Source organism: Erpetoichthys calabaricus, chromosome 8 (assembly GCF_900747795.2).
Source record: "Erpetoichthys calabaricus chromosome 8, fErpCal1.3, whole genome shotgun sequence".
Lineage (NCBI taxonomy): Eukaryota > Metazoa > Chordata > Cladistia > Polypteriformes > Polypteridae > Erpetoichthys > Erpetoichthys calabaricus.
This window is the reverse complement of record NC_041401.2, coordinates 11,646,632-11,673,855: the sequence shown is the minus strand read 5'-3', so window position 1 is coordinate 11,673,855 and position 27,224 is coordinate 11,646,632. Positions and strand designations below refer to the sequence as shown.

General features: G+C 37.8%; 1 protein-coding gene across 1 annotated transcript in view; it reads left to right on the top strand.

Annotated features, from left to right (window-relative positions):
- The window catches only part of agps (alkylglycerone phosphate synthase), a 204,820-nt gene that overhangs the window by 129,736 nt on the left and 47,860 nt on the right, over positions 1-27,224 (top strand). The window contains exons 12-16 of the mRNA XM_028806233.2: positions 13,650-13,701; positions 15,532-15,608; positions 15,792-15,904; positions 23,777-23,846; positions 24,407-24,468. Of these exons, the coding sequence (XP_028662066.2) occupies positions 13,650-13,701; positions 15,532-15,608; positions 15,792-15,904; positions 23,777-23,846; positions 24,407-24,468 (374 nt within the window). The remainder of the gene's footprint in view (positions 1-13,649; positions 13,702-15,531; positions 15,609-15,791; positions 15,905-23,776; positions 23,847-24,406; positions 24,469-27,224) is intronic.

Here is a 27,224-nt window from a genome sequence, read left to right as displayed (position 1 = left end):
CACATAAATACCGCATGCCTGTCCATTACATGACCCACTCGTGCAATACTCCACACAGGGTTAATTTATCCATCCATCCATCCATCCATTGTCTCCCGCTTATCCGAGGTTGGGTCGCGGGGGCAGCAGCTTGAGCAGAGATGCCCAGACTTCCCTCTCCCCGGCCACTTCTTCTAGCTCTTCCGGGAGAATCCCAAGGCGTTCCCAGGCCAGTCGAGAGACATAGTCCCTCCAACGTGTCCTGGGTCTTCCCCGGGGCCTCCTCCCGGTTAGACGTGCCCGGAACACCTCACCAGGGAGGCGTCCAGGAGGCATCCTGATCAGATGCCCGAGCCACCTCATCTGACTCCTCTCGATGCGGAGGAGCAGTGGCTCTACTCTGAGCCCCTCCCGGATGACTGAGCTTCTCACCCTATCTTTAAGGGAAAGCCCAGACACCCTGCGGAGGAAACTCATTTCAGCCACTTGTATTCGCGATCTCGTTCTTTCGGTCACTACCCATAGCTCATGACCATAGGTGAGGGTAGGAACATAGATCGACTGGTAAATTGAGAGCTTCGCCTTGCGGCTCAGCTCCTTTTTCACCACGATAGACCGATGCAACGCCCGCATTACTGCGGATGCCGCACCGATCCGCCTGTCGATCTCACGCTCCATTCTTCCCTCACTCGTGAACAAGACCCCGAGATACTTGAACTCCTCCACTTGGGGCAGGATCTCGCTACCAACCCTGAGAGGGCACTCCACCCTTTTCCGGCTGAGGACCATGGTCTCGGATTTGGAGGTGCTGATTCTCATCCCAGCCGCTTCACACTCGGCTGCGAACCAATCCAGAGAGAGCTGAAGATCACGGCCTGATGAAGCAAACAGGACAACATCATCTGCAAAAAGCAGTGACCCAATCCTGAGCCCACCAAACCGGACCCCCTCAATGCCCTGGCTGCGCCTAGAAATTCTGTCCATAAAAGTTATGAACAGAATCGGTGACAAAGGGCAGCCCTGGCGGAGTCCAACTCTCACTGGAAACAGGTTCGACTTACTCCCGGCAATGCGGACCAGGCTCTGGCAACGATCGTACAGGGACCGAACAGCCCTTATCAAGGGGGCCGGTACCCCCCACAGGATTCCCTGAGGGACACGGTCGAAGGCCTTTTCCAAGTCCACAAAACACATGTAGACTGGTTGGGCAAACTCCCATGCACCCTCCAGGACCCTGCTAAGGGTATAGAGCTGGTCCACTGTTCCGCGACCAGGACGAAAACCACACTGTTCCTCCGGAATCCGAGGCTCGACTATCCAACGGACCCTCCTCTCCAGGACCCCTGAATAGACTTTTCCAGGGAGGCTGAGGAGTGTGATCCCTCTGTAGTTGGAACACACCCTCCGATCCCCCTTCTTAAAGATGGGGACCACCACCCCGGTCTGCCAATCCAGAGGCACTGTTCCTGATGTCCATGCAATGTTGCAGAGGCGTGTCAACCAAGACAGTCCTACAACATCCAGAGCCTTGAGGAACTCCGGGCGTATCTCATCCACCCCCGGGGCCCTGCCACCAAGGAGTTTTTTGACCACCTCGGTGACCTCAGTCCCAGAGATGGGGGAGCCCACCTCTGAGTCCCCAGGCTCTGCTTCCTCATTGGAAGGCATGTTATTGGGATTGAGGAGGTCTTCGAAGTACTCCCCCCACCGACCCACAACGTCCCGAGTCGACGTCAGCAACACACCATCCCCACCATATACAGTGTTGACACTGCACTGCTTCCCCTTCCTGAGACGCCGGATGGTGGACCAGAATCTCCTCGAAGCCGTCCGAAAGTCGTTCTCCATGGCCTCCCCAAACTCCTCCCACACCCGAGTTTTTGCCTCAGCAACCACCAAAGCTGCATTCCACTTGGCCTGCCGGTACCTATCAGCTGCCTCCAGGGTCCCACAGGACAAAAGGGACTGGTAGGACTCCTTCTTCAGCTTGACGGCATCCTTCACCGCCGGTGTCCACCAACGGGTTCGGGGATTGCCGCCATGACAGGCACCGACCACCTTACGGCCACAGCTCCGGTCAGCTGCCTCAACAATAGAGGCACAGAACATGGCCCATTCGGACTCAATGTCCCCCACCTCCCTCGGGATGTGGTCGAAGTTCTGCCGGAGGTGGGAGTTGAAGCTGCTTCTGACAGGGGGCTCTGCCAGACGTTCCCAGCAGACCCTCACAACACGTTTGGGCCTACCACGCCTGACCGGCATCCTCCCCCACCATAGAAGCCAACTCACCACCAGGTGGTGATCAGTTGATAGCTCCGCCCCTCTCTTCACCCGAGTGTCCAAGACATGTGGCCGCAAGTCCGATGACACGACCACAAAGTCGATCATCGAACTGAGGCCTAGGGTGTCCTGGTGCCAAGTGCACATATGAACACCCCTATGCTTGAACATGGTGTTCGTTATGGACAATCCGTGACGAGCACAGAAGTCCAATAACAAAACACCGCTCGGGTTCAGATCAGGGGGGCCATTCCTCCCAATCACGCCCTTCCAGGTCTCACTGTCATTGCCCACGTGAGCATTGAAGTCTCCCAGCAGAACGAGGGAGTCCCCAGAAGGTATGCCCTCTAGCACCCCCTCCAGGGACTCCAAGAAGGGTGGGTACTCTGAACTGCTGTTCGGTGCATACGCACAAACAACAGTTAGGACCCGTCCCCCCACCCGAAGGCGAAGGGAGGCTACCCTCTCGTCCACCGGGGTAAACCCCAATGTACAGGCTCCAAGTCGGGGGGCAATAAGTATACCCACACCCGCTCGGCGCCTCTCACCGGGGGTAACTCCAGAGTGGTACAGAGTCCAGCCCCTCTCAAGGAGATTGGTTCCAGAGTCCAAGCTGTGCGTCGAGGTGAGTCCGACTATATCTAGCCGGAACCTCTCAACTTCGCGCACTAGCTCAGGCACCTTCCCCTTCAGAGAGGTGACATTCCACGTCCCAAGAGCCAGCTTCTGTAGCCGAGGATCGGACCGCCAAGGTCCCCGCCTTCGGACACCACCCAACTCACACTGCACCCGACCTCCTTGGCCCCTCCCATAGGTGGTGAGCCCATGGGAAGAGGGTTAATTTAATTTTATTTAATTATTATCATTACATTTAAAGCAGTTTAAGGCAGTGTCCATGGGTGTGTGTACCCTATTCAATCAGAATCACTGTTAATAAAATATAATTTTTCCCATGACAAATTGTAAAACAGTTGCAATATAGAAAGTAAAACAGGAAGCAGTATCATTACAATATGCAAGCAAAAATAATGTCATTTACATGCAGTTATACCCCTTACATTATGTAGTGTGTACAGTCATAATAATAATAATAATACATTTTATTTATATAGCGCCTTTCCCATGCTCAAGGCACTTACAGAATATAATAAAGAACGGCAAAATAAACAGTATATAGCATTGTACAAACCAGATAAATAAATAAAGAAGATTAAGACAGCGAATTCTGAAAAAAAAAACAGACAACATAATTGATGGTCACACACACACACACACAGGTTACATGAGCATCTTGACAGAGAAGTAAACTGAGAGAAGGGTAATAAAGTCAAGTAGAGCTAAAAGCCTTCCTGAACAGATGAGTTTTGAGTTGTTTTTTAAAAGAATTCATGGAGTCAGCTGACCTGATTAATTTCGGTAGATCATTCCAGAGTCTGGGCGCTATACAGCTGAAGGCCCTGTCACCCATGGAGTGAAGATTAGTGTGGGGCACAATAAGATTGCCAGAATCAGAGGACCTTAGTGGGTGGGCAGGCACATAGTGATGGATAAGGTCACTGATGTAGTTTGGCATGAGTTTATTTAAGGCTTTGTAGGTTATTAGTAGGATTTTATATTCGATTCTGTAAGACACAGGGAGCCAGTGAAGATGGAGCAGGATGGGTGTGATGTGCTCGCTGCTGCTGATTCAAGTACGGACTCTTGCAGCTGAGATTTGAATAAGCTAGAGCTGTAATATAAGATTAGAAGGGGCACCTGCCAGTAGGGAATTACAATAATCGATGCGGGATGTGATAAAAGCAGGGACAAGTTGATATAGTTGATAAAACATTGCAAGAAAAACCGTGTAGGAGTATGTGTAAACTGCTTGTATAGTAAAGGTCAGTGGATATTATTTGTGCGTAACTGGCACTTAAACTTAAAAACTTTTATTAATTTGTAGTTTGAAATATCGAATTGGGAAATTCTGTTTCAATCACTTAGTGTGAACAATCTCTTCTGCATCTTTTGTCACAAAGTGAGTTATTCTAAATATAGGTGAAGCAGGATGCTATATTTTTAAAGTAATTATCTCCTAGCTAGCTGAGTCACATTTTAAAAAAGATCTCCACTTACAGTACTAAAAATTGTTAGATGAAGTTTTTCATGTAACAAAGCCCCCTTTTTTCCTTAAAAGAATCAACAAAGTGTTTTAATGGAAATATCAAATGATAGTAGTGCCATGTATACCTGAAACCTTTAGAACAGGGCTATTCAATTACAAATTCAATTGGGACAGATTTTCAAATCAAGAAATTTAGCCGGGCCAGACATTTTCAGTGGCCGGTAAGCAGCAGGTAATAACAAATTTTAAACCAATACAAATAAATCTATCTATTGAAAAAGTAATGTTTATCTTTTAAATTTGATCACATTTGACACAGGAACATCACGAAGTTTATAAAAAACAATAAAAATGCTGTAACTGAACAGGATCTGAGGTAGTAGCAATACTTTTTTTCCACTTTTCAAATAAAAAAAGATAAACAGTTTGGTCATATCGGACCTAGGCACATCTCAAAATGCATGAAAATGAATAAAGTGCATAGTATTAGCAGTGGCATTCATTTGTTTTGAAATAAAATAAATATTTTGGTCATGTATGACCCAGGCACATCACAAAGTGCATTTAATAGAATAAAAATGAACTATCAAAGCTATCAGTGCACAAACACATAACAAGTGATAACAGTAACTAACACACATGAAGGCAATGTCCTTTAAATCACCACATGTGTGGTTAGCAGTACCTTTTTTTCGTAAACAGAAAGGTAGTGGTACACATACATTCCATTTGGATCAAGTCTGAGGTACTGTGAAGGTAAGGTATATAGAGGTGGAGAGTCCTAGTGCTACATGTTTTGTTTATTTGGTGAAAAAATGTTTAAAATTTGAAATTGACAAATCATCAAGTATAATAATAATAATTCTTAACATTTTTATAGCGCTTTGCTCACTACTCAGAGTGCAACAAATCATCAAATATAATAATAATAATAATTATTTACATTTATGTAGCGCTTTACTCACTACTCAGAGTGCTTTTCAAACTCCATGCAGGGAGGACCCTGGACGTGAACCTATGATCTCCTTATTGTGAGGCAGCAGAGCTACTATTATGTCCCCTGCATAGGTGTACTGTACTGCATAATATTGTGCTTGATAGTTTAAAATTACAAACAGAGAATTTCTGAAACTGAAGAATATTAACTACAAGTTAATGACGAGCTCTACATTCTACAAAAAAAGTTTAAAGGAAATGCCAAACTTTTTGCATGTTTTCATTAAATGCAGTCTTTATAATTTGTTCTTTGCTTTGAGTGCCAATAACTGATCATCATTCTCGTAACAGTCATGAATACACAGGATCGAAGCATGTGAGTGGAGAGCCATCCACTTGCATGAAGAAAAGTGCGGAGATAGTGCTTGTCAATAATGAGGTTCTCATTGGAGTAACAATTAGATTCATTTGTGACAACTCACGTTCACAGTCGCTTGATGAAACAGGACTACAACTCGGCACACATGTAGTCTACAGTATGCCATGATTAGCTGTTGTGACCGAAGTGCTGGTACTATGTACCGGTGTGTACTGTCACAAACAAAATCACTGTGTCATAGACTACTAACACCACTTCTAAACACACAACGTGCTGCATTGTGGGTTGAGTGTTGCTGAGTTACGCAGAGTTTTGCATTCATGGTCTGTACTACTGTAGAATTTATGTAGGAATTCTAAAGGCTCGCGAAATTCTCGATTTTTCTCTGCATTTCTGGTGGCCACGGGCTGTGCCATTTGGAGGTTGCTTCTAAGCTGCAATTTGTATAGGCTGGCTTTAGGAGATCAGTATTTGCGTATATTAAGTCTGCTCTATTATGTTTATTTTAATAAGTTCTGTTAAGGTAAATAGAGCCCAAGTCAAATAAAGCTTTATATATAGAAGAAGTATTTTAAAATCAAACTAAATTGATAAAAATATTTTAAAAAGTGTTCTTTGAAACCACTCCTTTAAAAAACATATATGCCCTGTCACTCATTGGAAATTGAAATCTGAAATATTAGTCTCATGGTAAGTTTATTAATCCTCACATTTCTAATAAATATATTTTGCTGAATGATTATGTCCCTTTACTGTCTGAAGGTACTGTTTTTTCATTTTAGCAACAGCATTTCCAGTGAATGACATTGTCAAAGAGGTTCGGTCTTTCTGTGAAAATTTCTGAAACACAGACTGAAATTCAGGGATGTGGAGAACCCATAATATTTCTCAGCATAGTTAAGCCAAAATTCCAGAGTGCTACCGTGTATTTGTTTAATAACAACAACATTTATTTATATAGCACATTTTCATACAAACAATGTAGCTCAAAGTGCTTTACATGATGAAGAAAGAGAAAAAAGACAAAATAAATAATTAAAAATAGGGAACACTAATTAACATAGAATAAAAGTAAGGTCCGAAGGCCAGGGAGGACAGAAAAAACAAAAAAAAACACCAGATGGCTGGAGAAAAAAAAAAAAAAATCTGCAGGGGTTCCAGGCCATGGGACTGCCCAGTCCCCTCTAGGCATTCTACCTAACATAAATGACCTCAATCAGTCCTCATTGTATTCAGGGTTCTCATAGAAGAATTTGATGATGATGGTCATGTGGACTTCTGGCCTTTAATCCATCAATGTAGGGACATCATGGTGCTTTGATTAGGTGGTGGTGGTGCAGATTGCCACCACAGAAAACTGGAAAAAAAACAGAAGAGAAAGTAGGGGTTAGTACGGATTTTAGAGCCACCATGAATAATAATGATAATTAATTGAATATACAGAGCATCAGGATTTAACTAAGATGAAGCAATGAGAAAGCCATGTTAATGTAATGTGTTTTGAGAAGTGTTTTAAAGTGCTCCACTGTATTAGCCTGGCGAATTCCTATTGGCAAGCTATTCCAGATTTTAGGTGCATAACAGCAGAAGGCTGCCTCACCACTTCATTTAAGTTTAGCTCTTGGAATTCTAAGTAGACACTCATTTGAAGATCTAAGGTTACGATTTGGAGTGTTAGGGCTCATTTATACTTCACGCTCAGAACGCGTACGCGCCCGCATCATGGCCGCCACACGTTCTGAGCGTTCATTTGATGCGTCCTCTGAGCAGGTCCTCAGAAATTAATGCGACGCGTGCACGAGTTGCAGTACCAGGAAAAAGTCGGGGGGTGCAGTGTGCTAAAAGTTGGAATGTGACGTCAGAGTCTCTGTGTACTATCTACATGTGACAGAAACCCGCTTTGCGGATCCTACAAGATCGGTGTGCGTGCTTCGATATTTGATAAATGGTTCGATGTGGTGAAGCAAAATGCCGACATACAGATGTATTAATGGTGCTTTTATATTCAAGCATTGCATATTCCCGATCGTAATGACATGATATGTTTTAAAATTCTCACATACAATCTTCTCTGCCATCTTTTTTTCTAGGGCTTCCTCTGCTCCTGACAGCAGCAAATCGCCAGCAATAGATCGCCACACTGAGCACATTAAATGTATGATATTCCAACCCTCTGCACATTTAGAATCCTTAGATTTATACTTGATATCACTTTCATGATGAAAAGTATTAAAGTATGTATATTAAACATTTTACAGATAAATCGGTAATTTCGTTTAAGTAATAAATACTGTTAATAATTACACACATGGGGTGACACGGTGGCGGAGCGTTAGCGCTGCTGTCTTGCAGGGAGTCACGTCGCTGATATTCCCTGCCTGGAGTTTACACGTTTTCCTGCTGGGTTTCCTCAGTGTGCTCCAGTTTCCTTCCAAAGATATGCAGGTTTGGGGATTTGGTGCCGCTAAAATGATGCTAGTGTATGTGTGTGCTTGTATTCACCTTGCGATGAGCCGAGGCATCGTCCAGGGATTGTTTCTCACTCGTGCCCAATGCTTGCTGGAATGGACACATCCTTGGATTTAATCAATAAACATCCTTTTCAGAGATATTGTGGTAAGGTGTCATCGGAATGCTAGGCAATTCACAACCCAGAGAAGCCGAGCATGTTCTCACCGTGATATCTCGCACTGCCACCTGGCGGATTTCTCCAGATTTACGTAAAGTACGCGCGCAAGTATAAACACTTCAACGCTTGCGTAGCAGGAGCGTCCGCTGCAGCATGCATTGCGTCGCGTGAAGTATAACTCCGGCCTAAGGTGTAAGACATTCTGAAATATAAGATAGAGCAGATTATTTAAGGCTTTGTAAACCATAAGCAGTATTTTAAAGTCAATTCTAAATGACACAGGTAACAAAAGTAGTGACATCAAAATTGGGGTGATGTGCTCGGATTTTCGTTTCCGAGTTAAGATTCTAGCAGCTGTATTCTGCACTAGTTGCAATCGATTGATGTCTTTTTTGGGTAGTCCTGAGAGGAGTGCGTTACAGTAATCTAGCCGACTGAAAACAAAAGCGTGAACTAATTTTTCAGCATCTTGCAATGTTATAAGAGGTCTAACTTTTGTTAAATGCTGCCCTAGTAATCTGATTAATATGTGATTTAAAATTCAGGTCCGAGTCAATAGTTACCCCTAAATTCTTTACCTCCGTCTTGACTTTTAATCCTAATGCATCAAGTTTATTTCTAATAACCTCATTATATCCATTATTGCCAATCACTAAAATTTCTGTTTTCTCTTTATTTAGTTTGAGAAAATTACTACTCATCCATTCGGAAACACAAGTGAGACATTGTGTCAGTGAATAAGGAGTGTCGGGGTCGTCAGGTGCTATTGATAACTACAGCTGTGTGTCATCGGCATAACTGTGGTAGCTCACGTTATGCCCTGAGATAATCTGACCTAATAGAAGCATGTAAATCGAAAAGAGCAGCGAACCAATAAGAGAGCCTTGTGGAACACCATATAGAATATCAGGTGTCTTTGAGTTATAATTACCACAACTAACAAAAGAATTTTCTACCTGCCAGGTAGGACTCAAACCAATTTAAGACACTGCCAGAGAGGCCCATCCATTGACTAAGACGATTTCTAAGAATATTGTGATCAATGGTATCAAATGCGCCACTCAGATCTAAGAGGATGAGAACAGATAGACGGCCTCTGTTTGCATTTACCCACAAGTCATTTACTACTTTAACGAGTGCAGTTTCTGTACCTTGATTTGTTCTGAAACCCAACTGAAACTTAATCAAGAAATAGAAGGTTTATTGAGGTGGTCATTAAGCTGCATAATGACTGCCTTCTCTAGAATTTTACTTAAGAAAGGCAGGTTAGAGATGGGTCTAAAGCAGAGGAGTCAAGATTATTTATTATGAGATTAGGTCTGTAGTGATGTTAATCGATTCTTAACTAATAAGTGTCTTTGTACACAGACTTTGTGAACTAAGCTGAGGTTCTTTTACATCTAGGTTTCTCCACATTCTGAATCTTTGTTTGGACACAGAGGTTCACAGTTTAACTGCGAGGTTTTAAAAATGTAAACAGATTCAACGACTTTTAAGCACTGATTAATTTGCTCCTTGTTTGTAGTCCATATCATTGACACAGCACTTAGGGGCTCAGTAATAGACAGCTCTGTATGTTTTTTTATACTGAATTGATTATAAATGGTGAACCTGATGAAAACATTATTGACTATTAAATTGGAGAGATTTGTGTAGCCTTGGACACTTGACTCTCTGTGGAATTCAGTCATTAAAGCAAGAAAAATGAATTAAGTCCTAGCTTCACTTGTCCGTGCCAGTGTACAATTAAGCTATTGATTTGTTTCTTGTATATTATTGGGAATGCAGTCTGATGAATGTTTCCAAAAATCTGCCCTTGCTCTCTAGAGGCTGCTTTGTAGCATATTTGATTTGGTTGCCATTTATTTCCTGAACCTGCATGGTTTAGCCAATGCTGGCTTGTCTTTAAAGGTAGGTAAAGTTATTTGCAATGTGCGGCAAGTGAGCGTCAATATCTGTCATAAATGACAGTTCTTTTTTTCTGTGCATCATTTAAAAAGGTTTTATACTTTCACCCAAAGATAATGAGCATACTTGTATGAGTTCACTTTTTAATGTTGTGTATGTAATTCTATTAAAAGCCTATGTATGCAGTCTTTTTTTCTTCATGTTTCTAGCGATATTGATAATGATCCTTTTTACCAGTTTAAGTGGAAACATGTATAATGCATGTTTTTTCAAATAGTTTTCAGCCACAAAAAATAAATCTGAAATTAATAAATTTCATATCTTCTTTTCTGTTCTATTCTGCTGTAAAATGTGAAAAAAAATTAAAATGAAGCTGATAATTGTATACATTACACTTCCTGTTATAGTTTTGTGTTCTCTTGTGAAGCCAGAGCACGAAAGCATAAAGACTCAGTGAAACAGGCAGATATTTGGGACTGTAAAGCATGCTTACTATAGTACTTCTCTGATGAGAACATCTTCCTTTTTATTGTTAAATAAAACTGTGGCATAGCAGTAACACAGAATATACAACTCTATACAACTCCATCCATCCATCCATTTTCCAACCCGCTGAATCCGAACACAGGGTCACGGGGGTCTGCTGGAGCCAATCCCAGCCAACACAGGGCACAAGGCAGGAAACAATCCTGGGCAGTGTGCCAACCCACCGCAGTCTATACAACTCCCATAGCCAAATATGTATTTGACCAAACATACTTTATAAGAATTGAATTTTGTTTTTATTGTTTGTCTTGCAGCCCAGCAGTAAGTCATTTGGGTGTTATGGCTTTTTTCAGCTTAATGGGGTGTGCAGGGAAACCAAGGCCTTCTAAAGGTAGTACTAGTCTGTGTTCCTACACCCCTGGTCCTCTCAGTAGTGATTAAAGGGTCAGGTCTTCAAAGTACCTCACTACCACCATATTCTAAAGAAGTTACACAGCTTCACTCCTCTGATTTGGTTATATGTGCTACTCAATAGTGACAGGATGCAAGACTACTCCTCATGTGCCTGACCTCTTGGAAGTCCGTGTGTGTGTATATATATATATATATAATATATAGCCATTTCTGTTACTTTGGGGTTGTCTGCTATCTATTGTATCAATTGTACATTATACTCTTCCATATAAAGTACCTGCCTTTTCTCTGCATATTTTAGTTAGGGATGAGTTTTGACTAAGAAATTATTAGGACATTAATTAGATAGTTGCCTGCAACTATGTCTTAGCTTTCTTATGAGGTTAGCATGTTTTTTGTACAGAATTTGTTGACCGTTTAGAAAGTTCATGGTGCCACTGATTTTATGAAGAACCTCATTGCCAGTGGCAGCATCATAGCCACCTCCCAAATGGGAGCTTGGGCAGATTGTAGCAGTTACTTTTAGTTTCTTGATGTCAGTGATTTTTTTGTTTCAACTAGGAAGGAGATAATATACTTATCTAACAATGCAATTCATATTGCAAATTTATGCTTCACGATACAAAATACCCACAGTATGAACGTTTCTTTTAAAAAATGTACTGCATGTTTAGAGTTGCCTATTATTTGACATTTATAAATCAAAACAATGCAAAGTAAATTCAAATCCGTGCCCCAACACAAAATGTTTTAACATAAGATTTTGTAAGCTTTTTCTTTTTCATTAAAATAAAATAATCTTAAATTTTAAATTAACTAGGGGGCTTTGCCGCCTGGTCGCTTTGCTCGCTGACCCCTTGGCCTGTGCTATGCGCCTGCCACTTTGCGTCTCTGCCACTCGCGCATGTGGATTTCACTTTCACCAAAGAACAAATCTTTTAATTTGCACGGATACGCCTCTTCATTGTGAAGTAACACTACTTTTCCCTGATGGCAACACAAATTAGACGATCTACAAGTCTCCAACATAAAGTTTAAATCTGAACAATATATTCAATCTCTTTTCACTGTTCTGTTATTTTACTGAGTAATAATTTCCACTTGTTAGCGCTAATGCAATCTTTACTATCATTTTTTTGAGAGTTTCGAATTTTAGTACTTCCATTATCTCTAACCTTCTCTGCACGTGTATGACGCCAATGTTTTTGAATTCTTTACATTGTCATCTACTCTTTGTCTTTTATTTTCGGCACCAGGCGTGGTTAAATCTCTTGGTACAAAGTCTCATCGCATGGGACATGAAAGTGTCTCTCTGAAAAAGTCACGTCTCGTCCCAGGATTTTTTTTTTTTATAATAGAGAGAAATATTTGCCCTGCAGTAACACAAAGTATGTTTTATGTTGATTAGCCCATGCAAATCGTGCAGTTTGACCAGAAAAGCATGCATTGGTAATTTGGCTGTTTTGTCTTTACAACATAATAGAGGACTGCTGTTGAGAGTAATACAAGATCCATTGCTGTATAATTATTCCTTATTGAAATCTATCATAAGTTAAGTGTGCGTGCACGTGAAATGCTTAGCCTGCAGTCCCAGCCCAGTTTCACATGCAGTAATGTCCTTATTGTGCACTGACAACTTGGATTTTCTCATCATCATACAGATGGTGATAAGCAGTTCTGCCCAAGAGCAGTCAGTTTGTCGTGTTATACCTTAGTTCTAGTTTTTCTATCAGATTTTTAAATTACCTGCTGTCCATGAAAAGACTTTTTTGTTTGCCTCTGTGTTTCATTTTGGTCATGTGGTAATGTCACACAATATGTGATACATTTCAAAGTTTTGTATTGCCAGTATTTTGTATCACAAAAGTTGATGCAATGAAATTTTGTCCCATGCTTACTTGCATCCTTAATTGCATTGAGTTCTATTTGATTGTTGATTTAGAGTAAGGTACTGTTCTTATTTAATTGCAACCCTCAGGTTTTTCTTTTTGTCTTATTTCAACATCTGCTTCACTTCTTTTGTTCTCAGCACTCTTCACCCTGTTCTATTGAGTTAGCTTTGAGTGCAATGCGTAAAAAAAAGTGTCATTGCTGTTGGGATACTGAAATTATATCATGACAGCCATAGAATGCAAATCATAAGAAAGTGCAGAAAAATGCTCCTTAGGGAAAATAAATCATATGTCACAAAGATCATAAATAAAAAAACATAGATTAATGAAAGTGCTTTTTATTTTGCCTTACAACAGAGTCAAAATATTTCTGTTCATAAAACCTCATCTTGCTTTTAAATTATGTATTTATGTTTTTTGAACATTCTTCATATAAATGCAGTGCATTTTACCACTTTAAGTTCTGTATGGTGGGTCTTTCCTTCAAAAAGAGAACACATTAAATATTGAACAAATACTGTATCTCGGTGACTGATTAAAAAAGAAAAATAATACAACACTGTGCTGCCAGTTAGAGTACCTTAGAGTTGAAATTCATTAATGAAGTATTTTCTTTTTTTCTTTTTTTTCTGGCCCCAACAGAGATGTGCACCTGCATCCATTCGACTTATGGATAATGCTCAGTTTCAGTTTGGTAAGGCCTGTTTAAGTTAGTGTTGTTTTTATTTTTAAATATGCTTTTCTAAATTAATATTACATCCACATATTTTTCTTTTCCAATGCGTTGAGTGCCATTTATGTTTCATTAATGTTTGAAATTGCATATTGCTTGGAAAGTATGCAGTTTATTTTAAAAATGTTGAAACATTTTAAAGATGAAGATACGCTCTGTGTTCTAGTAAGTCTCACTGAAGTAATAGAATGTTGAGAATAGCTGATTGTAAATTTGTTTTGGATTTAGAAATGGTCTATCTTAGTGGAAAAATAAGGTATTTAAATGAAACCTGTTTAGAAGGAAATCTTAAATCAGTTTGATTTTGACAGCCTGTTTTGTAATTTTGCATTATGTGAAAGAGGTTAAATCCGTTCAATCAGTTAGATTTTATGACAATAGTGCACTTCACATAAAATACCATCACAAGGCACTTTACAAAGTGAATAAGAGTACAGTTCACAGTAATAACATATGAGAGAGAATGAATCCAGTTATATACATTTGCATTTGAAAACCTCTTATAGATTTACATTTAGTTTTCTTACTGTGCTTTAATGCTTTTAAGGTGAATATTAGAAATTCTCTTAAGTAGAAGGCCTACAGTTGAATACAGGATGTACTGAGAAGATGCTTTCTTCCCATGGGATCTCATTACTTTTAATGTACTGAATTTCAAGATTTCTATGTTCTTTGCACTTCTTAGCTGAAGCCCCAGAGACTCTTCATCTCTCGCTCTCTCTCGCTTAGCATTAAGAGTAAAGATCACACAATAACTTTAAGTACAAAGTCTGTTAATTTTTGCTTTCCCTTCTAAATTATTTTGGCCTTTGCTATAAATTTCCAGAGTGTTTTTGAACAATGTTGCAGTTTTAATTGGCCAGCTGACTACAACCAAGTTTCTGAGAATGAATCCAGTTATAGATCTATTGCTAGCTTCAAGGTAAAATAATGGAAAATAATAGATTTAATAGATGTCAGATGTTAAGGACTTTGGGGCTTCTATAATTAAGACAATTCATGTACTGGTTTTACCTATGTTTTCATAAATATTGCATATTGATAAAACATGTCATAGCAAATTAATGTTTTATTAATTAAGATGGCAGCACTAGTTTACTTTAATGAATATTTATAGTTTTAGTTCCAACAATAATTGTGTGAAAAATTAGTAAAATAAATAAATATTTGATAAAACTTTATCTGATATTACCACTTTTCAAAATGATATGTAATTGTTTAAACTTTCAGTTCTTTATTGCAGTGAGTTGAAAAGAAAATGAAAGGACTGAAGTCTTACCAGCATAAAATGGCGAATGCCTTGACAGTACAACAGCCTCTTGAATGATGTCTGCGATAAACTGACATCTTTTTCAGGGGTGGTTCCTGAAATGTATGCAATGCTGCTCACCCCTGAAACCCTAAAATGGGGTGGGACCATATAATAGATAGGTTAATAATCAATGCTGTGACGATATAGAACATTAACTCTTTTTACATATCGGAATAACATTCATATTCAGTTGCTTAGCTAAGAGCTATGTTGGTTGAGTATCTCATCCACCTACTTATTTTGTCGCTAAACCAAGTAATCATTCGTACTTCTTACAACTTGAGTTTTGAAGTGCAAGTGATCATTCATCATTCAGAACTGATTTTTATCACTGACAGGTCCTGAAACTTTCAAAGCTCCTTTAAAATGATGAGGGGCTAACATGGGGAATGGGTATAACCTTGATTTAAAATAAGAATAAATATTGTTAATCCTGACTTTTATGTATTGGATCTGTTCTTATATTCCTTATTTTCCAGGCCATGCTTTGAAGCCCCAAGTAGCTTCAATCTTTACCTCATTTTTGGATGGATTAAAAAAATTTTACATTACCAAGGTAATTAGTTATGCTAAAGTTAAGTAAATTTTGATTGCTTAGTAAAGTTTTTGAAATTGCACTGGACTGAAGTTTTGGCAACAAATTAATTGATATGAATTTAAAAGCATAGCAGTCCTCTTAGGATAAAAAATATTTATTTATTTAAGTTTTTCTCCCTTTTTGTTTTCCTCTTTTCTCCAGTTTAAAGGTTTTGACCCTAACCAGTTATGTGTAGCTACATTACTTTTTGAAGGAGACAGGGAGAAGGTTCTGCAACATGAAAAGCAAGTTTATGACATTGCTGCTAAATTTGGGTAAATATATTTCAGTTTCTAAATATCATTATGCCACTTCTTCAAAAAGTTTTGGGGCAGTATAAATAAAAAACACCTTTAAAAATATTTACAAATGCTTTTCTGTTTTATCTTGTTTTGTGTCACCCTTGCTACTGTGTGCTCCCACACATAAAGATCCAGCCTTTATTTTTGTATATTGAACTCCATCTCACAAGACTTTATAGGTGGAGTGCTGTATTACTAAATGCATTTTTGTCTCATCTGCTACTTTTGAAAGGGGAAATCATAGCCATTTAAACTAGTCTGCTAAGTTAAACACTGTATCAGAAGTGACTCTTCGTGTAATCTGGAAAATATATAAAAATACTCAGTACTGTACAAAAGTCTTTGGACAGCCATGAGAATTACTTTCATCACGTTAGTGTTTATTTGCTTAACAAAAACATGGTGTGACATTAGATTGATACCAGATAAAGTAAAAAGAATGTCTTGTGTTTTTCAAACAAGTTAGTATTATATTTGGCCTCAATTAGAACACAAAAAGATGTGTATGTACTGTATATATGTATCACTTCCCAAGTAGTCCTGTGGTCAGATCTTCCAAAACCTCTTGTAGAATTTTCCATACATTTTCTTTAACTTAAGCTACTTTGATCTTTTTCCCTGTCCAAGTGATGCACTAAATCTTCCACAACTTATCAATGTCATCGATAACAATTAATAATGAAAATAACTGCTTAAAAATGTTCTTATCAATTAGTTACCCTGTTATATATTAGTACTTCACTTTATTGACCAAAAGTAACATGAATCACATTTTGAGATGCACTAAAGACAGAAGATATAAATACAGTAGAGTGTCGAAGAATAAACGACTCAAAAGTTTTAGTCATATGATTGAGGAAAAAGTATTTGCCGTTGGTAACCTGTGTAGTCCAGTAAAATAATAGGGCAGTGTATTTTGTAGATAATTGTCAAGCAATTTTGCTAGGGCATTGGAATGGGGTTCCAAAAAGAAATGGGTCTATAAGATCTGAAAATTAAAGGATTGTTTTCAATATGGAAGCAGACTAAGTGTTTGTCATAGTTGTGCATTTCATAAGGCTTCACAAGGCATAAATAATGTCAGAGCTGGTTTACTAGGGCACAGTTATTCAAGGATTCAAAGAAGCGTACAATAATGTGTAATACTACACAAATAGCTTATTTATTTCAGCTAGTTTTACAGTTTAGATTAAACTTTATTAATCCCATGGGGAACTTGCTTCTTTATTTGCCAAGTATTTATTTTCATAATGATGTTAGTAGCTTCTGTTTTATGTATTTAATCTAATAAAGTCTTGCATTTCTTTTCTTGCATTGATTCTGTGAAAAATCTTGATATAATGTAGCCTTTCAGTATTTTTGTCAAGATCAGAAGTACACGCCAATTTCTATAAATAATCATAACTGAGCATTTCTACATATTTCTGTTCAATTTTTGATATAGAATCTGTCGGTTTTAGCATTTTATTTTGCCTCATGTATGTCTTTGGAGATTTCCACTAAGTTGCATTTGTAAAGTCCAGACTGAAGAAAGTCTTAATCAAAGAAACCTTCCTGTAAATACATATTTAAAATATTTTTTACTATAAAAATCTGAGTGGATTTTAATACCACAAATCTTTTTGGAGAGATTGGTCTCTACATGGCTATATCCATAATTAGTGGCTTATGATCCATGATAATGATAGTTTCATCATTACTCATATATACAAATAAGAGGATATACGAGAGGGGGCTCAAAAAGTCCCGGAAATGTTAAAAATTAAAATCTTTATTATACAACTTACATCAATTCAATTTTAGTCACCATCATCCATCCATCCATCCATTTTCCAGCCCGCTGAATCCGAACACAGGGTCACGGGGGTCTGCTGGAGCCAATCCCAGCCAACACAGGGCACAAGGCAGGAACCAATCCTGGGCAGGGTGCCAACCCACCGCAGGACACACACAAACACACCCACACACCAAGCACACACTAGGGCCAATTTTTTTGAATCGCCAATCCACCTAATCTGCATGTCTTTGGACTGTGGGAGGAAACCGGAGCACCCGGAGGAAACCCACGCAGACACAGGGAGAACATGCAAACTCCACGCAGGGAGGACCCGTAGTTACCATCATGAAAATGTAATACAAAACATAATGTTGAAAATAAATGGGTAATATCGTGCAATATATACTAAAATTACATACTCACAGGATTATAATCTTCTCAATTCAGCTTACTCTAGTTCTGGGCTGAAGGGGCAGGAGCCTATCCTGACAGCACTATGCACAAAGTAGGAACCAGCATTGGATGTAATGCTGGTCCATTACAGGTCTTTCTGAGGTACACATCCAGATCACTTAAGTTTACAATAGATGCCCACTGGAAAATTAAGCAGCATGTATCTATAATTAATTAATCCGGAAACTGAAGGACAATAATTAATATAATGAATCAATATTATTTAAAGAAAAAGTAGAATTTATGAGTTTTCTTTCTTTCATTTTCAATACAATGACATAATACAATATTTTTTGATTATAAAAGTTAAAGTTTATTCTCATGCTGAAAAAAGTTGAAAGTGTTAGAGATGGAGCATTTTGGCCATGATGAAGGGTAAACAGGTGAAGTGTTGTGTGCCTTACCTTTGTTTTTTTCTTTTGGGTGGGAATAACCTTTACTTTTTCTCTTCTGCATTTATTCTCTGCCCTTAGAGAATTATTATTTTGTGAATAATTTAATTTCTTTTTGAATAGTGCATCCAATGGATCAAAGGTATCTGACAAAATAAACACGTGTGTGGGAGAGGGATAGAGATAAGGTTAAAAGTTGGTGGACCTACATGGGTGTGGTCATTCAGACCCACTTCCTAATTTGATCGGCCACCATAGTAAAGTAAAGATGTTTGTGATTTTGAGAGAAGACCAATTGTTGGGGCATGTTTGCCAGGAGTGTCTCTGATGAAGTTTGCTGTTATTTTATGAGGAATCATGTTTAAGGTGATACTGTCAGCAGAGGGAAAGACTTCATCAACTAGGAACAGCTATTTTCTATCCAGCTCATGATGATGTCATCACCACTCTTCCTAGGAAAAGATTTTAGAAAGTAAGCATATATTTTGAAATTAGGTTTTGTTTTATAGGAAAATTCAAAAAGAAGACATTCTTTCTCATCTGAGCAGCAATTTTATTTAATATTCTTAAAATCCTCTGTGCTAAGATTATGCTGAAAATGCCCATATTTTAGTGGGGATTGCATGTTTGAAAAGTACAGATTAATTTGGATTACTCAAATGCATGATCTTATTAGTTAAGTTTATGAAGTAAATAAATATTAAAGTGGAAATAAATATTTGAAATAAACTATAAACTTACAAATATTTTGCAACAGTTTGAGACACCTTGAGAAGTATAAAGTAAATAATTTTTTTAGTAAATCTTGAATTGTATACGTTTGCCATGCCTAAGATCCAAACACAACTAGATTTACTATATATATTTTTGTTTAGCATGATATAAATTTCTCCTTTATGAATAACTATAATTGTGCAACTCTGTCTGGTGGTAAAATTGCTTCATAATCTATAGTCTACATCAGAAACAATAAAATGAAGAAAAAAATTCCAAATATGTGCCATTGTATACCAGTAAAAGGAAATTGGGATATAAAGAAAAGTTTGATAAATTACCTGTAGCCCTCCTCTTGTCACTAGTTGTTTTGTACTGTTAGAAAGAAACAAAACAACATCTCACTCTGTGAACAGCCTGATTAATGGAGGGTGGGTTTTGTCTGTCTAATTTGATTGATTATGATATAGATCAATACAGACCATGGTGGAAATAAGTCATCTTTCAGATTCTTTTTGCCCCACCCCATCTCCTATTACCACTCTTATCTTGAAAATGCTAATGAGAATTTACTAGAACTGAGCACAAATCATTAAAAGTAGTGATGCCACTGACAAGGAGCTATTAGAATACTGGTGTGTTTAATACCAGATTCAGATCTGGGCTAGTGGAACATTTAAATAGCTTAGTAGAGTACTGACTTAGAGTTAAAGTATTACATTCTTTGTACATCATAATATACATTGAGAAAATATAAAATAACCCAGTTAACTATTTTTTTAGTTTAATTTAGGAAACAATGTTACCATTTCCAGGCTTCAACTGTGTATAGTTATTTTTATAACATGAAGTGCATATTGGATGGCCACATGTGATGACAGAAATTAAATGTGTAGTATTTAGGTTTAGCACAACACTTTTGTTTTTTAATACTATTTGCTTATGTTTTGAGGATTGTTTTTAAATATCCACTGATTTCTTACTATTCCCCACTTAAAAATATATTTTTGCTCCTCTGTCTTTTACAGAGAAATTTATATATTTTTTTGAATACTATTAAATTTTATAGTGACTTGTGATTTTTGTAGTTAATATTTTTATATATTTCATCTCCATCAGATCAGATGAGTACTCTCTAGATCTGGGCCTGGTGGCATTCCCAAATTATCCGTCTTTCTTTCCCAGGCTAAGGGGTGAGCAGTCTGGAGGCATGGTGACCTTAGGGTCTGTAAGATTCACTCTGCATGCTCAAATCTCTGGTCCTAGTGTGTTGAGATTTTTACAATTTGCTTACCTGTTGCATGCCATTGTTTCACAGACCAGTATTTAACATCTCTAGCCATGCTTAGACTTTCAATGAAACCCCCTAAGATGACAACCAACCTCTTACCTTTAAGAAAAGAAAATATAGGAAACTAGACCAAATTAATATTGGAAGTGTTTGGTGTAGGTGAGTCTTTAATTTGGAAGGGAACAAATCAAACTCTTAGAAACCATGTCATGAAGAGTAAACAAAACAGAATGAAACACACATTCAGAAATCGTAGTCTGACTCTTTTTTTATGCAAAAATCTTAAATTGAAATAAATCAAGTTTTTATGTGGAGTGGCGCAGTGGTAGCGCTGCTGCCTTGCAGTTAGGAGACCCGGGTTCACTTCCCGGGTCCTCCCTGCGTGGAGTTTGCATGTTCTCCCCGTGTCTGTGTGGGTTTCCTCTGGGCGCTCCAGTTTCCTCCCACAGTCCAAAGACATGCAGGTTAGGTGGATTGGCGATTCTAAATTGGCCCTAGTGTGTGCTTGGTGTGTGGGTGTGTTTCTGTGTGTCCTGTGGTGGGTTGGCACCCTGCCCGGGATTGGTTCCTGCCTTGTGCCCTGTGTTGGCTGGGATTGGCTCCAGCAGACCCCCGTGACCCTGTGTTCGGATTCAGCGGGTTGGAAAATGGATGGATGGATGAAGTTTTTATGTAGTGTTTTAGACTACATACCTACTACAGCCCAGTTGTTGTCCATGTGGAGTATGTCCATTTTTCCCATGTCTGTGTGGGTTTCCCTCCCACATCTCATTGACAAGAATGTTAGGGTTAATTGATGCTTCTATTTTAGCCCTGTGTGAGTAAGGGTGCAAGTATGAACGGACCTATCAATGGACTGTTTTCTGCCTTGTGCCCAGGATAGGCTGTGGGTCCCTGAATTAGATTAAGTAGGTTTAATAATGTTAAGTTGTATTAGGTGTTAAAGGTGAATAATGGAAGTAGAAATTTTGGAGATTGGATAAATTATTCTCACAAGCCTTTTTCTTTTATGTGCATAGAACTGCATTTCTCTTTCATTTAAAATGATCTGCTTTCACGTATTTCTTTGGAGTTTATTTTTTTAAGACCAGTTAACAATTCATAATTTGGTTTTCTTAGCACATAAGAGGCTTGCAGTTTTTTAAAGAAATAGATGAAAAACACAATTTTGTTTTTATGTTTTAAACATTCATGTACATCTGAATCCGTCTTAACTCTATGAAGTTTGAAAAATTATTTACCTGTCACTTGCAAAGAAGTTTTGAAATCATTAAAAATACAGTAAGTGTAGAGAAACTAAATTGATTTTTAAATACATTTTGCTAGATGGTTAAACTTTAAAAACAAAAGACTTCTTTAAATGGGCCATTTGTGAGGGTCTTAATAGTGTGTATTATTCTAGAATGTATTATTTGGATATTTATCTTAATGATTTAACACTGGCTGTATTCATTGTTTATCACAAGCTTAAGCACTAGACAATCCAATATTTTCTTCAATAACCTTCTGTTTATTTCATAGTGTATAAATTGGACTAAACAACAGCTATTGTGGAGACGGTCAAATTAATTATTAATGGTTAATCTTAGTTTTATTTAATCTCATTTCCCATACTGCTTGACGTGATGAGGGTCAAATTGTTAACAGGTGAGAAGTCCTGATTGTTCTTTCCTGTCCCCATCAACATTTTCCACCTTCACTTGGGAATAACTGGGCACTCCCAGATCATCTATTCAGTGATCTCCTCCCCTGTGTCTTGGCCTGCACATTTCATCTCTATATGTCTAAACTACTTCCACACTTCTTAATATGAAAAGGCGCCTGCTCTGTTCCAGACGATTCCCTCCATTTTTGCCAAGTTCCTCTATCTATAAGAGGGGGGATAATTTCCACTGCCCTACGAAAGAACCTAGCAACCACTTGCACCATCAATTACAGTATATGCTTTTAGTATGTGACCATAGGTAAAAATGTGGAGATAGGCTGACCAGGAAATTGAATGCTGAATGTGTCTAGCTATCACCCATACACCCAAAGAAACAATCAATATTCTATATAGTGCCTTTCTATAGGTACTTTACAGATACAGTAGGACTTTTTTTTTTCTTGAATACAGTCGGAGCACATGCAGGTTAAAATTGCTTTCTTAGGTACACAGAATGAATCAGAGGCAAAACTGAACCTTGGGGTTTAGAGTCTAGATTTTTTGCTCTCAGCACAGCACTACCTATTGTTTGGTCTGGTGCCAATATTATTACACATGCTGCATCTATCTATTAGTTGCTCTCATCAGGGGTTACTACACTGATGGACATTACTTGATGCATTACACATGTTCCATGGTTTACTGAAATATCTGTACTTGAAAATAAAGGTCTGATATTGACCAGTGTACCGATCAGATTTCAGTAAAGAAGCATGTTTCTATAACCCACTGTGAAAATTACATAATAATAATGATCGATAATTCAGTTTTAAAATAGTATTTATACAGGAGCTTGTGACCTGTGTAAAAAAATATGTCCTAAAACTTAAAACTCAAAAAATGCACTAAAAATGAATACATTCCAATATTATTAATATGTGTCTGTTAGCACAGGATGTTACTTTCTTGCTTGAATTTTTAAAGGCTTGTATAGTTTGAACCACTTGTCTGAAGGCTCATCATTTGGTTTACTATAAAGGAGTTGATCATCTAACCATACTATGTACCAAGGCCAGAATGTTAAAGACAATTAAAAAAAAAAAAAAACTGTTACAAAAGGTTTGTTTTTATTGAGAGGTAAACCTGTCTTATTCATAATTTCAGATCTGGGCATTGTTACAGAAATAAATATGGGTGAAATATGTATCTAACCAACTACTAAAATTTGCACATGCCAAAAGCTAGCGTTTGATTCCAGAATCCATTTGATTTAACAAGGGACTAAAAAGAATCAATTAATATGTTAAGTTATACGGTCCAAACAAAATACAATTTATTTCTTCCTTTTATAATTGAATTTTCTGCCATATGTAAATGTTGGGCTATTGAACACTTGCTAGTGATTTATAACAGTGGCAATTTGTATAAATATATTGAAGGGCTAACTATTGATTCCTTTTGTGTTATTGGTTATTTTGATTAGACATGAAGACAGCTGTGTTACACAAGAGGGTGGCAAAGAAGGTTCAAAGAATGAAAATAGTTAAATATTAACCATATTATTTAATTTCAGGGGCCTTGCAGCTGGCGAAGACAATGGGCAAAGGGGTTATATGTTAACATTTGTCATCGCATACCTCCGGGTAAGGTCCACAAGAGCTCATTTTTGACTTCCGTACTTATTGTATGTGTGATGGATCAGAAAAACAAAAAGAAAGCATAAAACTTGCCATGCTTTTAAGAAAGCAAATAGTAACATTTTTTTTTTTTAAATCTTATCGTGTTATACAGTGGAGTATTTTTCTCAAGATTTGTAAAATTTAAATAATGTCTTGTTAAATTGTAAATAAATGTGATTGAATGAATATATTTTTGAGAGCTATGCACTTTAATTTCTTTTTATTTATTAGTTAAAATAACAGAAAAAGTAGTTGTGACTTGTTGATGTGCTGTGGTTTGGAAATTGTATGCTCACATATTTTGCGTTAAAATACTTTCCCAATTCATGTGAAGTGTCAGTTTTTTTAATTTTTTCCTCTAACATTCAACCAAAATAGCGCTTTCTATTGTATAGTAAATTTATATACCGAATTATAACCATTTCAGAAATGTCATTTTAGCAAGAATATCATGTTTGAACACATGCTTTAAATATGACCTACTGTAAATTGCTTTTAACACCTGTTTAACTTGCATTTCCTAGGATCTGGGAATGGATTTCTATGTTATAGGAGAATCATTTGAAACTTCTGTGCCTTGGGACAGGTAAATCTTAATACAAGATTATAAAAAGTAATTTTGTGTTGGTCTATGTGCCTTTCTCATAGTTTAAGTGGAGGCACTTGAAATCAAAATAGTAAAATTACTGGTATATAAACTTCATATCTTTACACTGGTTCATTGAGTAATCCTGAACTTGTTACTTAGCCTTTCATAATATTCATTTGTAAACACGATATGCTATTCACGGTGAGACTTTTTACAGGTAAAGTCTTAGTGGAATATTGTTGTATAGTTGAATAATTCCTTTTTAATATTTGTAGAAGGTTTCTTATTTGTCCCTATTTTAGGTTTAAGTCTGGATAAAATAACGATTTCATTTACCATCAACATCATCTATATTAACATGTACAATGTTGTACTTGCCTGTGTACCAAGATGGCTAAGATATCCTTTTTTTTCCTCCTTCATTTGTTTGGTAGTCTGCTCCTGATCTATTTATATGTGAATTTCTGTGCTAGAAACTTGAACTTTGCTGGATAAGTGCATGATTCTCCTTAGGTGCTAGTAATGATAATTTACCTTGACACATCAGGTTAATAGTTCACATCTTCGTACTGTTTAAGAAGCTTGTTGAACTTTTATAGTGTAGAGCTCAACTTATATTGTGAAGTGATGATAAAGTTTGAATTGGTTTGGCATAGTATTGTAAAGTATTCCTAAATAATTGCGGTGTCCAAGGCAGTGGGGTGTAGTGACTAAAGCAATGGACCTTAAATCACAAGGTTTCTGGTTTGATTTCCACCTCCGCCTCTCTATGTTATCCTTTGCAAGTTCACTTAAACCACCTGTCTACCTTTGCTCCCGTTGTCAAGAATACATGTGAACAGTTGTGACAATGTAAATGTAAGTGTCCTTAGTTAAACCTGCAAAGTTATAATGATAAAGTTTAGTTTTCAGTGCATCAGTTACATTAAGTTTTCTGATTTACACACACCCGCCCACACTCACATTGGAGCCAATTTGAGTTCGTTATTTAATCTAATAATCATGTCTGAGGAACAGCAAGAAAACCAGAGAACATGGAGAAAAATACACAGACCCAAAGAAAGCATGTAATTTCCTTGTAGACAATAACAAGAATGTTGGATCTGTGAGATGGCAGTCCTATCAATTACACCACACTGTCTGGATTATTACAGTTGATAGATAGTACACAATTCTGTCTGTTGATGTTTTCATATTGTTTCTATTTTGCTTTGTGCTTAACATCCATTCATCACAGTGTATCTGTCCACTGCAAAGGACAATGAAGACACTACAGTATATTTATTTTGTTTTGTTATAATCCTTTATCTGTGAAGATGAAATAAACCTATATTTACATGAGAGCTGCAGTGAAGCATCTGCAGACTAAATTTTTGATACCATAATTTTAGTAAAGTGTACATCCATTGGCTGTAACATAATGTGGGATGCATAAAAATGGTTGTATTTAGTGCTTGAAACTACAAATATTTTTCTGTGTGTGGAATTTGTTTTATAGTAGGGGGCAAAAAAAATCGATCTTAGCTGATAGCAAATTAAAAATAGTGTATCAAATTTGTTCTTTTATATGTGAAATGTTTTAAAGAATAAATTTGGTATTTTTCATGTCAGTTATTTCTTTGCAATCATGGTATATATTAATTTACCACATGAAGTTGCATTCTAAAGTGAAGCATATTTTATCATTAAAAAAAAAAAAAAACTAGCCTACTCTTACCATTTATGATGGAGCTTATGATTACTGGAGTCCCATTATTAAGAAACACCTTAGAACTTACTGAATATGATTACTTTTCAAGCCAATAATGTTATTGAGTATTGATCTGCATCTTGAGATTACATACATATTGCAAAACAGTGTATTCATGTTGTTTTCTTTTTTCAGTTGCTCCTGTTAGGGGTCACCACAGCGGACCATTATTTTCCATATCCTCTGTTACACTGATCACCTGCATGTCTTCTCTCACCACATCCATAAACCATCTATTAGGCCTTCCTTTTTTCCTTTTACCTGCCAGTTCCATCCTTAGCATCCTTTTCCCAATATATCCAGCATCTCTCCTCTGCACATGTCCAAACCAACACAATCTCACCTCTCTGAAATTATATCCAAACCGTCGAACATGAGCCGACCCTCCAATGTCCTCATTTCTAATCCTGTCCATCCTTGTCACACCCAATGCAAATCTTCACATTTTTAACTTTGCCACCTCCAACTCTGTCTCCTGTTTTTTGGTCAGTTTCCCTTTCATCCACCTTCGCCAACTCTACTCCCTGCATCCTCACCACTCCTCTGACCTCCCTCTCATTTACACACATGTATTCTGTCTTGTTCCTACTGACCTTCATTCCTCTCCTCTGTAGAGCATATCTCCACCTCCCCAGGGTCTCCTCAACCTACTCCCTATTCTCACTACAGATCACAATGTCATCAGCAAACATCATAGTCCACAGGGACTCCTGTCTAATCTCGCCTGTCAATCTGTCCATCACCATTGCAAATATGAAAGGGTTCAAAGCGGATTGCTAATGTAATGCCACTCACACCTTAAATGCATCCGTCACTCCTGCAGCAGACCTCACTACTGTCACACTTCCCTCGTACATATCCTGTACAACTCTCACATACTTCTCTGCCACTCCTTCATACAATACCACAGCTCCTCTCTCCTCACCTAGTCATATGCTTTCTCCAGGTCCACAAAGACAAAGTGCAACCCCTTTCTATTCTTCTCTATACTTCTCCATCAACA